General features: G+C 40.6%; 1 protein-coding gene across 1 annotated transcript; it reads right to left on the bottom strand.

The window, feature by feature from the left end:
* Positions 1-1,845: 1,845 nt before the first annotated feature.
* Positions 1,846-12,394, bottom strand: TOR1AIP1 (torsin A interacting protein 1; the record flags this gene model as incomplete). The annotated part of the gene is made up of 6 exons (XM_009705019.1): positions 1,846-1,901; positions 2,588-3,325; positions 4,402-4,461; positions 6,991-7,047; positions 8,351-8,470; positions 12,326-12,394. Coding segments are annotated over 6 exons (1,100 nt in total), but the record flags the coding sequence as incomplete, so codon positions are not given.
* Between the last annotated feature and the right edge of the window lie 133 nt (positions 12,395-12,527).

Below are 12,527 nucleotides of genomic sequence, written 5' to 3'. Positions count from 1 at the left end.
ATAAAAAGAAAAATGATTCTCCTTTGTCTGGCACAACATTAAGTAGAACATTAAGTCTTCAGTTTCCAGACACCTTCGTATTTTGTCTTCAAACAGGAGAACATAGCTCTTTAATACCCCATAATCAGGGGGCAGTTTTAGAAACAGAAAATAACCTGGATTACGTATGTTTTATTTCTATAAGAGCATGGAATCTCCTGCCTTCATGTCATAAGTTAGTCTTCTTTTGTGGTGGCCAATTCTGCTAATTATGAACTTTCTTCTAAGCTAGTTTTTACTAAGACCGTCCCTCCAGTCAGTTCACAGTGCACTACTTTGCAACAGCAGAGGTACAGGAACAGGCAGCTAGGAGTGGAACAAGAATGAAGTCATCCCTTTTGTCAGCTGCTGACTCTTGTATGGGACTAATGAAACAAGTGAACCATATCTTATCATTAGTTCCAGGGACTAATGAAACAAGTGAACCATATCTTATCATTAGTTCCAGCTGAAATCAGAACTGAGGAATTAGTACAAGAACACCAAGTAAAAGAATTCAGAGCTATTACAATTTCCTGAAATGTTCCCTGTTAAAGAAAAGCCTTGATATTATCAAATACGTGCATCTGCATCCCAGTATCTACCACTCCACTCAAGTTTTTTAAGTTCTGAATTTTGCAAAACCTTGTATTTTAGGTGTTGTATTTGGTCAAAGGTAAAAGGAACAATCTTAAACATGTAAAAAAAAAAAAGTCTGACCACTTAAAATTCAATCGGCAAATCTTAAAACAGCTTATAAAACAAATGAGTATATTTATTTTTAATGATTACTAAAATAGTTTACATAATATACAAACAAATATGCTATCAGGACACACTTGGAAGTAAGTCACAGTTGTTTTTTTAAAAACATTTGTCCAGTGAAATGTCCAAAATGTAAATGCCATCTTTTCCTTCCTGAGCTATCTTAAACATCCAGAACAGCAGCACTTCCATGTCTTTTTACTGTTTATATTTTTTCCCATTAAATTAAAAATTTAATGGCTGGCTCTCCATGGTTAGAACAAATGCACCTGTGGTTTAAGTGACCATAGCTCTGTGTCTCTCAAACTGTCTTCTTTTATATGCTTAAGGTGATTTTGGTCCATTCCACTAACACCCCAAACCTTTTCTTGCACAAAAAAGCCAGAAGCTCCAGCACCTCAAGAGGTTTTCCTAGTTAAGAAGGACTTTTTGCAATAAGACAGCTAAAGGGGCTTGTGAATAAAGGATGAGTCCAGGAGCCACTCATCTCTCAGCTGTTACAAAGAAAAAGTCCGATTCATTTGAGAGCAGTCTTTACACGTTCCTTCATACTCAAAAAACCTAAATGCACATGAACCAATAGTTCAAGAGCATACAGTAACAGCAATGAAATGGAAGTGCTGCAATTCTCTTATTCTTTTTTACACAAAATACTTAGAATAGAAACAAGTACATGTTTTTAGTCTGGTGTGAGGGATCCTCAGCATGAGGCACGCTAAAAAAATGCATTTTAAAAACATGCATTGCAAATCTGTTCTTCACTAGAAGCTTATACAGCAAGCAGCTGTTTATATGCAGACACATAAAGGTACGTTATTTTTCTAGAATACCAAGTACCACAAATAAATAAATTCTCTTGATGCAAAAATACTTATCTTATTAAAATGAGAAATAACCTATGTCTTCCTAAACTTTTGTTTGGAAAGGAAATAGTACACACACAGCTGACATTTTATCATTTTCTCCCAAATTTTAAGACTTGCAGAACTTTGACAAATTCCCAGAAGCAGCGAGGCAAAGAGGTGCTAAGGGATTATTTAACTGAAGTCAGTACTACTAATGTTAAGCAATCCTTTGAACCTCAGCTTTTCTCACTCTCCAGAACTGTTTGAGACAGACTCATTTAAGCAAGAAATGCTTACTGAAAGGTTCTCTACAAGTCACAAATCTTTCAAGCAATTTTGCCATTTCTAGAAGTTGCCAGAGACAGCTGACATCTATGCTGTGATCAGACAAATCAAGAAAAACCTTGTGCTTAGACTCACATCACTTTATCATCATTTTCAGTTTATGGGTTTTTTTTCTTACGCTAGAAGAAAAGTAAGCAATTCTGGCAGATGAAGGTGACGTTTTTGCATCCTATTACTTTTTCAAACAGCTTTGCGTACCATCAGAAAAGGATCCTCATAGCAAAGCCGATAGCACACCAAGACAGCTTCAGAAGCAGATGAGTGATTCTGCACTACTGGACACCTTACTTCCATCTCCAGGACACCAAGCCTGAGTAAGTCACTGAACACAACTTACCAACAAACAGCAAGTTCCTTGCTTACACCCTGCAGTTGATTTAGGGAAGTCTCAGCTACTTTAACAGAAACCACCCTGCCAGTTGGTGGAATTTCTCTGCACAGAAAAGACTGTACACTGCCTGAGCTCAGCAGCCACAAGTTCTTCCCTGTTCAGCCACTGCAACCTACATTTTCTGCCTTCCTCCTTTCCCAAATGCTCTCCAATAACTTCTATGTGCATCCCTCCACAGGGAGGCCCTTTTCAGGCCAAACAGGCAACACAAGATGAGATATACGGCTCCACAGTCCACTCAGCTTATCTGTGTCCATGCCAGTATAAGAATTAGGAACATCTGAACTGGTAAACTTTGCCCAGAGGAAATCCCGGACTTTCTCCTCAACTTCTTGTAAGGTGAGGCTCTTTCCCAGCGACTGCTCATCCAGGAGAACTGTCAGCAGAAGAGCCACATCCTTAAATGCTGCGTTTTCATGGTCACAGTACTTGTAAAAGATTAAGGTGGAGCCTGCGGGTAGTAACTCAAATCGATGCACCACTGCTACCTTCTTGCCTTCTCTGAACCCAGAGCTGAGCTCATCATCTACCTCCAGCTTGACAATGTCACTATCCAATATGGCTTTGTCTGCCCCATTAATTTTGATGGTAGTAGCATTCTGGGAGAAGGCAAAGGCATCGGCAATCTCGTTACTTAGGCACCTCAGTGCTTTCTCAGCTTCTTGGCCAGCTGTGAACAGTAAGATGGCTGGCTCTAAATGCAGATGGGAAGCATTGAGATGTTTCTCAAGGAAGACGTGGGTTCTTTTCCACAGATTGGGGTGCTGACTTTGGTAAGTATTTTTTAGTTTCTTCATTCGGGCCCGAAACGCTTGCAGAATTTGAGTATCTCTACTTGACAAAGTTGCATCTAGAAGACTTGGCATTCCACTCCACAAGACATAAAGCGATGGGACACTAATTAACAGAACCAGTAACAAAGTCCAGCTCTTGTGAAATCCACTCTGCGATTCACCGTCATCTATACAAAGGAGGAGCAAACAGGAAGAAAACAATGTTTTAAAAGGGATCAGAAATCAACAAGTGAGACGAAAATAAGAAGAAACAGTAGAATTCAATGAACTCTCATCCCACTCTCAAGCTACTAGTGCAGCAGTTGAAGAGCACAAAGACGACGTTCTAGTTAAACAAACAAACAACTTTGAACTTCTTTAGCAACTTAGTGAAGTGACAGCATTAAAAAAAGGACATTTTTATGCATTTCCAGATTGACTAAGAAATTGGACGTTCTTCTGAAAAAGGAGCTCTTCTGAAGGTTTATCAATACTCCATTCTATTTAATCAAATCCAGACTAAGAGCTTAAAACAGTTCTGAAAAAGGTCAAGCTTTTTCCTACATTTAGGCTCGGCAGAAAAAGCCCTACACAAAACCTGGCATCACCAGAATGGGTTGTGTGTTGTTATTTCTCCTCCCTAACCTCGTAAGGATAAAAATAGTTTCTGCAGCAGGTTTGCATTTCAAACACCGGTGACGAACACTATCAGAAAACATTTGTGGTCTTTGGATCAGTCAGCGTCACAAAGAGTACACACAGCAAGCAGCACACAGGAAGCATACAGAGTATCAAATATTTTGATTTGGGTTTGTATTTGAACAGTTAAATTAACCCTTGTTTGACCTACTACAAGCATAAGGCTCAATTATGTTCCCAGTAAGACTAGCAACAAAATATATCAAGCTCCCTGGAAACAAGGAAGCACTGTATACCTTACGCTACCTTTTTATGTCCTAACTTTTATCAGGACAACAACTGTTAAATAAGAACACCGCTCGGCCTGCCTCAGTTTTAATTGTGTAGCAAATCTTGTAAACACTACAGATGGAAGACCTTAAATTCAGGTGGAAATATTACCTATTATACAACACCCTTCCTTCCTTCCTTCGTGCTGAAAACACACGCCCTAGCAAGCATGTCATCTGTTCTGGCAAGGACCCTCAGTTTACCACCAGCTACCAGGAAATCTAATACTTGGACAGGCATGAAAATGGTTAAATGTAACACAAGCATGAAATAGAAGTGAAAGCAGAAGTCTTACTTTTGGCCAAAGGCTGTGACTGCTTCCCTATACTGGACTGATCTCGAAATTTGCTTCTGCCTGTTAAGAAATTAAGAAAGGAACGTGAGAAAAATACTAAGACAACAATTATAACCAATCTTCCAGCAGGGAATTCAGCAGGGAGTTGAAATCACCAAGCTGCATTATTTTCAACAAAAAGCTTTTCTTGGTTATGCTTTTACATACAAAATTCTAGAAAGCTTACAGGAAGGTTAACAAAGCACCCTTGCGTAACACCTTGTTGAAGGGAATGCAGTCCTGCTAAGGAGGAGGAAAGGCGAGACTGTGATCTCATCCTGGGTAGGGCTGTATCAAGTACGGGGCTTTCTGTTCTTTTCTGCATCATTCGCCCTCAAGCGAGGCTAGTCTTGAACAAGGAAAATGACACATTCACCGCTATTAGTAACCTGTTACGTCGTGTTCAACTGCCAGACCAACTCTCCATCTACGCTATTTGCCAAATGTCAGTTCTTAAGCCATCTTGACAATCTTGCATAAAAAGCACCAGTCCCCAAGCTATCACAAATCACCCCCCAAGATTTTTAACTCTTGAAAAGTTACGCAAATAAAAACGGAGGCATTTCACGTACAAGATAACAAAACGGCAGAGATTTAACAACCTGTTATTTTCCGCACAAGGATCCTGTGTCCCAATTAAGTTTCCTGATTTTGCTCAAGAATTTGAGGGACAGAAAAATGGAAGCTCAATTAACACATGTATTGGAAAAGCAACATAATGCAAAATATAAGTAGCAAAAGCAAAATGATATCTTAAAGGCATAGTCTCGTATCCCCTCTCCATCTAGCCTGGGACAGAGGCCTGCTTCATCAGCAGTCAGTTTCTTGGGATGAATTGTGCTTTTAAAGCAAAATGCAAGCTTTCAACTTCAAAATATACTTTTGGAATATTTATTTAAATAGGCTCAGACATCAAAGTACAGGAGACATTATCCACAAAAGAGTGTTAGGAACAACTTTCCCAAGAGACCAGTATGAATATATACAGTGCAATTATCGGTCAGCATGTTTTCTGCATTTTAGTCAGTTAATTAAAAAGACACGAGAATTTCTGGCTTCTTGTGAACTGCAGCAACTGGTTCAAAGCTGAAGGCTCCTTAATAACATATAACCAAATCAGGATACCATCAATGGCATTACTGAGAACAAATTGAACAAACACACCCTACAGGAGTTATTTCAAGAACATTAAAATAAGTTCTATAACCTTGTTTCTGTATGAATGTAATAGCAGAAGGTGCTAAAAGCAGCTCTGGTTTAAGCCAGAGCTTAACTGGCTTAATGAGCTACGCTATTCTGTAATTTCAACCCCACTCCCTGATAGGGCACAGACCTGGAGCTTGTAACCGGCTAAGCTTATACAAGTCTCCTAATAGTTAACAGATCAAAATCACCTCCATTCTGTAATATTCTGTAAACGTAGCCCTGTTTGCAGAGACTAGGTTTCAGATTAAGGAGACAGCTGCGATCCATACCCTAAAGGAAAAAATATTTCAATAAACAGCCTGAAAACAGATCCTCTCCTACCTAAGAATCTTGCCTTATTTACAACACAATCTGCACGAAGGCCAAGAAGATTATTTGTCTTGCCTAACTCTAAAGGCATAACTTCTGCAGACACCTTAGAGCTTTCAGAATTTCAAGTGATATTCCAGAGTTCTTCGCCCAACACACAACTGATTGCACTCCTGCGGCACCTATTACCTCTGGCACAGGAAAGAAAAAGTACCAGATTAGCAAGAACTCCCTGCCTCGATTCATTTTTCAAACATGTTTCACCAATATGCAGCTACCACAAGACGAGCTTCTCTTCCAGGAGGCACTGTGGTTTTCAAAAAAAAAAAAGCCCCAAACAACCCTCAGGTTCTCCAGACTGAATTTGGATTTACAAGATATTAAGAACAGAAGGCTAGTAAGAATTCAGAACACCTTTTCCTCCCCCCTTCTTTCAAGTACTCTTCCAAGACAAAAAAAACCAAACCCAAACCAACAAATCCACAAAAACAACCAAAGATAAAAATCTGAAACACAAGGAATTGGTCATTAGATGAACAGACTGGAGTTTGCCAGCAAAGAAAAATGCTGCTCCTGTCCAGGAGTGCATGGCAACTAATTCAATCATAGAAGGCCACCGTTACTCAGGGAAGGCTATAAGGGAAGGCGATGTGTACAAACTAATCTAACATTCACCGCTACCAAAAGGTGAAGGTTTTGTTCCCTTCCTTAGCTCACCCCCACAATGCCACCAGTACATGCTCTGCACTTACTGATTGTCCCATGAGTCAACTCATTTCCTAACAGAGCCAAAAAAGCAAAAGAAAAAGTGGGTCATTCTCTGTGGTCAGGAAGTTGAATAACCTCACAGAAGGGCTCTGGCTCTGGAATGTGCTGTTTTCTCCAGCTTCCATTTGGATCTGCCACCTGTGTTCCCTTTCCACCTTCCCAGACAGAGTGTCCCAAGGCACAAGAAAAACCATAAGCAGAAGAAAAAGAATTCTGTACTTTTCACTTAATTACAGGGAAAGACTACGTATCTGGTTTTTGACTTACTCTGTGATGTAGTTGAGCGGTACTCTTGATTCTTCTCAAGGAAGTCAGCCTTTCTTTCTGAAACCAAAGCACAAATGAAAGAACTTGGTTATCACATCAGAGGTCAGAATAAGACGGACAAGCTATACACGCTTTTAGCTCTTTCTATGAAATCTTCAAAGGTTATTAGGGAAGGAGCACATGCTGGGCTGCCAAACCAAGCCTGTGCCGTACGACAGCCTCTTGGACCCCTCTGTAGATGGATAGAGCTACTATTACCTAATACAAAGGGCTTAATTTGGCCCTTTTCCCAATATGACACAAAATTATCCTTCCTTTTTTTTCTTTAAAAAAGTAATGATGCAATAACGATAAAATGCAAAGGATGGGAAATTAGCAGCGTTAATTGATTGCTAATGGAGGGTACCAGATTTGTCACTGCTGAAACCAAAACTAGTCAGCAGGAGGGAAAACCAGGAATAAAACAGTGTAAAGCTACCACCTTGACACCACTGCTATCAGAGCGGAGGGGGCTCCAGCAAACATGGGCACGTTCTTAGCAGCCTGAGCAAAATGTCTGCCAAACAGCAGGCTGACCTAGATGTGTTCTTGTGCACATCTCAGCTACCTGGTTCACGGCTGTGTTTTGTCAGTCTACACTCACAATTGCTTTCAGTGCTCTCCCATAAACACTGTGTGATTAGGACCGTTACTGACCAAACGAATGCAAGCCATACCTCGCTCTCTGACCAGTTACCTGCTCTCCTAAAAACCTCCCTCACATAGCGTATCTATTTGGAGGTATTCCAACCACCTGTAGTAACATAACTACCTTCTCCTGGGCTAAAAAGTATCCCATATTTTCTTCCTCATTGTATTTCCCCATTGCTTCTGTAACACACACGGAGAAAAATCTCTTGAGCAATGAACAGAAAAAGTGCTCCCTCACTTTGAAATCACTTGGTATAGTCAAGCTTCCCCCTGCTAAAATCAAAAATAACTCATCTTTTTAGAAAAAGAATGGTTTTGTTTTGCTTTGCCTGAGGCAATTAAAGATCCACTCTCATAACAGTTTTGAAGCAGGTATGATATTACTCATCTTTTTGTTTTGCTTTTCAAAAAACAGACAGCTAGGTATTTATCAAATTTTAAAACTGTGCCTTCTTGAAATTTAAGATTTTACAGCCAAGCAGATGATTGCTATACTACAATCAGTTTAATTTGACTTCTGGGCAGGAGTACACTCTGAAATAATTATTTTTTTTTTTTAAACTCAACAACTCCTCCTTTTGTAAGAGAACGGAAAGAATGTCATTTTAGCACATTTAAGCAATTATTTGTTATGTCACAGAAAAGGTACTGGTAAAACTAGTGTTGTTACCTTTTAGTGGTGTATAAATATTTGGTTGATACCCTGCTGGTTTCTTGGGTTCATTACTGTCATAAGCCTTTGCTTTTTCCTTTATTGAATTCTCTTGAAGAAAGTAAATTGAAGAACTGCCTGTAAGGAGGCAAAAAAGGGAAAAGGAAAAAAAAAAAAAGCGTATTGGTATGGGTGCAGTATCATTTGTGCTCATATTACCACAAAACTGAAGGACCGAGACATAGTTTCAGAACATGCATGATCTAAATCGGTGATTTTCAAGTTGTGATCTCCCAAGAGTTACTTTCTTAAAATGTAACCAAAAGCAACTAAGACTTGAAACGCTTACTGTAAATTTGAGTTCACTACAAATATAGCTGTCTACACCACCACATGCTTTTTTTGTTTTGGTTTGGTTTTAGGAGTCCTTGGCTTAAAAACACTTGAAAAAACCCCAGACATCAAGACACCAAATGCTAAGAGCCAAGAAATGCCTTACACTAAAGGGATTCAGTATAAACTAGTAAATACACAAGCATGGGAGTAAAGAGAGGTTTTTCCCACAGCTTTGGGCACACGACTTACAAACAATAATTGTGCTGTCTTCCATAGCACTAGGCAGAGGGGAAAAGGTGAGAGAAACAAATACAGAACATAAGTCCCCTTTTTCTGTAGTCCAAGCCATCCTTTAGTTGGGTCTCTTTCTCTCATTAACCATAATGAGAATCTAGGGCACCTATCCTCCTAATTTAATCCCCTCAAATAACTGGGAAGAATCTAAACCAACACCTTTAGATTGTTTGCCAAACTACACAGCCATTCAGATGCTGAAATCCAACTTAGTTAATATTACTAACTAGAAAGAATAAAGCCCTGTATGACGACAGGAGTCACAGAGCAAAGGTCAGGGCTGGAAAGCCAGTCAAAAGCAGAACACCAGGAGATGTTTGAAAGGATAAAGTGCAACCACATGGTTGCCCAGATTCAAGAAGGGGAGGGGGGGAAACGTTGAGGTGTGGAATGAAAGCTGTAGTACAGCTGTGGAACAGAAACCATCACACAGCCATCAAGCTTAAGGGCATAAGCAGAGGAAACGGCAAAGGAAGAATACAATTGGTAAAATTTGTTTCTCTGCAACATTCACACTGGGTCCTTTTATTCTTTTAACAGTAGTGGGTTCTCCCAAGGTTTAATGTGTTTCTACAGCTCTTTTACCGTGCAGGTGAGGGCAACACACAGCTTGCCACCTGGTGTTTATTAATTGTACTTCAAGAAAAGAAAAGAGCCTTTTTCTAATACGTTCTGGCAGCTTTAGCATGCCAGTGTATGTGAAGCATACAAAGGAGGGGAAAAAACCCCAAACCAACCAAACAAAACCACCCAAAACACAAACAAGGGAGAAAACCTTAAGTTTTAAACTGAAATATTAAGTCACAGGTACCACAGTAAAGTATTTGCACATAGCGAGTGGGATACTGTATTTTCAAAACCTTCTTAAAAACCTGTTAAGTGACTGATTTCCTACCAAGCTAAGAATGAAGATTCTTGCCAAATTACTTGATCTTCAGCAATGCCAAACAACATACCCATAATATTTCACTGTGTACTGACGTTTTGCAAGGAAAAATCTCACTAGTAGTGGTGGCTAGTAATCACAAGACCAGAAAGATCTACGAATCTAAAGGGGATTACTCATGCAGTCTGTACTTTTTAATTCCTCTCCCCTTCTTTGCAGCAATCAGTACTCTCTCTCTCAAAAGCATTCTTAAAAGTTGTTGTAAAAAGGAAAGACTTAAATATATACAACTGTGTTTCTCACATGAGGACAGCTTGTGAATCAGCACCTGCTGTAACAGCGGGTATCACCAACAGGAAGAGTATTAGTGCAAGCAGACAGAACACATGGCATCCCCTACAGAGAAAAGTAAACTCCTCCTTGATGAAGTCTAAGTTTCTAGAAATATATATCAATTCCAGTCCAGACACGCCTGTTCATTCCTTACAAGGCCTTAAGCCTCCTACCCAAAGGATCATTCCTGCCACCCAGGCAGTCAGTGAGGATTTTCCAATCTACCTTAAAACCTGCTAGCCTGTGACCTACCACACAGTCACCCCCCAAGAGAGAGTGATCTTCTTACTATCCCCATTTCATACGGCAGGTTAATCAAAGGGATTAGAAATCTGCAAGTTCATAAACTACAGGTTTATAATCCAAAATATAAACCCACTATTTTAACACCGTGGAACTTTTTCTTTAAAGTCTAGTACATATCCATCCCTGTGGGTTCAATCTTTTTCAACACAAAGATAAGCCTACGACACACTTGCTGCAATGTTCCACAGCAACTATAAACAGCACAAACTCGAGTGCCAAAAACACCTAGCGCTTGCCTTTAACTGGTACGGTCATACACTCTACTTGCATATTTTAAGACAACTTCAACGGAGATTGCTAACGTCTGTCTTTAGCTTGTTGATCTAGAAGATGCCTGACTTGAGGCAGGGTTTGTAGGCTCTTAAAGCTTGTTAGCTCTAGAAGCAAGTTTCCTAATCTATATTTAAAACCTCTAAGCAGAAGCCAGAAACCAGTTTCTCAAGTTGTGGTTTTGCTTCCATTCTGCTCTCAGGGAAGCATGACAATTACATCCTTATAAAAATCCACCCCGCTTGTCCCGCTGCCTCACAGACCCTGCATTCCCCTAAACTCTGCAGAAAAAAAAAACCAATACTGTACAGCTACAGGTGGGAGGACTGTGAGAGGGGAAATTACTCCTTCCCTTCTATATAAAGCATTAGGGTCTCTTAACTTTTACATCTGTTGTGACTATAATCAAATACCACTGTTAAGAGCTCGGGGAGGTAGGGCAAGGACATCTCTCCCCCAGCCTCATTTTTAGAGATGTCTACAGTAAGAAAAACCCACTTATCTGTACCTCCTAAAGCAGCTCAGCCACATTTACAATACTAAGCACGTTAGTACTCTGTCAGCCATCATTTGGGAGTAAGAGCTTCACACAGCTCTTTTCACGGATAAACCTTTATACTTTCCCAGAGAAATACTCATAACCTCTCTCTTCCTCCCTCAAGATAAGATTTTTCCATGCCTCCTGGAAATTCCTCTTCTGAAGCTTAATATCAGCAGCTCTTTTCAAGGGCAGCGCCACACAATTAAGGCCACGCGCTGCAGCTGTAACAAGAGGTTGGCGACAGCTCTGTCACAAGAATACAGATGGGAATGGAGAATAGTCTCAGGCTAGCCCGACTCATCCATCTGAGAATTGCCACATACTAATAACGTATACAGTCCAACTCAAAATAGACCAACAGACTAAAAGGGAAGGAAACACAATTTTCTTGCAGTTTTCTGATGGAACAACAGGCTAAAGCCACGTGACTGTATTACACAAAGTTACCATCTCTCTAAAGTTTTGAGAAGGATAGAGTTTTCATAACTAAAGAAACAAGAAGACACCCCACAGAGCTAACACAGCAGCTTGTCCAGCCCAGTGTCCAAGAGCAAGTACCAATGTACGTTTGGTGCTTCAGAGAAAGGGCAGGCAAGCCCCAATTACGTGCTTCCTCATAAGCAATGATGTTCACTGTACGGAGTACAGACTTACAGCGATTTCTTTCTGCAGCTCAAAATAATTTATTTAAATTCAGCCTTTGAAAACCAAGCAGTGTTAGTAAAATCAGGTATTCCCCATTTTAATGCTGTGACAAAATACCGTTCCGAGCGATGACTTGGTAAAACAGCCACCTAAGGGCTTCAGCATGCCCTACAGGCATCGGTCCCTTTGGAAGGCCAAGCAGCACTCATCTCTTATGTCTGGAACAAAAACTGCAGCAGGATTTCCTCACCCGCACGCCAGAACCAAGGTAAAACCCGCAAAGGAGCTAAAACCCGATAAACTCCATTTCCTCCGGCCCTGGGCATTTCAGCACCTTTGCAAGCAGTGCGCACAGTAACGGCCTCTCCAGGCTAACACCTACCTGGCGACCGACATGCTTTTATAGGGGGTCGAGTCAAGGAGTCCGGGTTCCCAAAGCGACGCTCGTCTCCTGGAACGAGAAGCGGGTAAAAGGCGCGGCGAGGCCGGGCCGCTCGGTTCAAGCCCACCAGACTCCAGCCTGACAGCCTTCCCGGAGCATCAAACAGCCTTTTCAGACTCACTGGCACACCCCAGTGCTTCCA

This window comes from Cariama cristata, unplaced genomic scaffold (assembly GCF_000690535.1).
Source record: "Cariama cristata isolate BGI_N322 unplaced genomic scaffold, ASM69053v1 scaffold39057, whole genome shotgun sequence".
Lineage (NCBI taxonomy): Eukaryota > Metazoa > Chordata > Aves > Cariamiformes > Cariamidae > Cariama > Cariama cristata.
The sequence above is the reverse complement of the archived record's forward strand: the minus strand, read 5'-3'. Positions and strand labels throughout refer to the sequence as shown.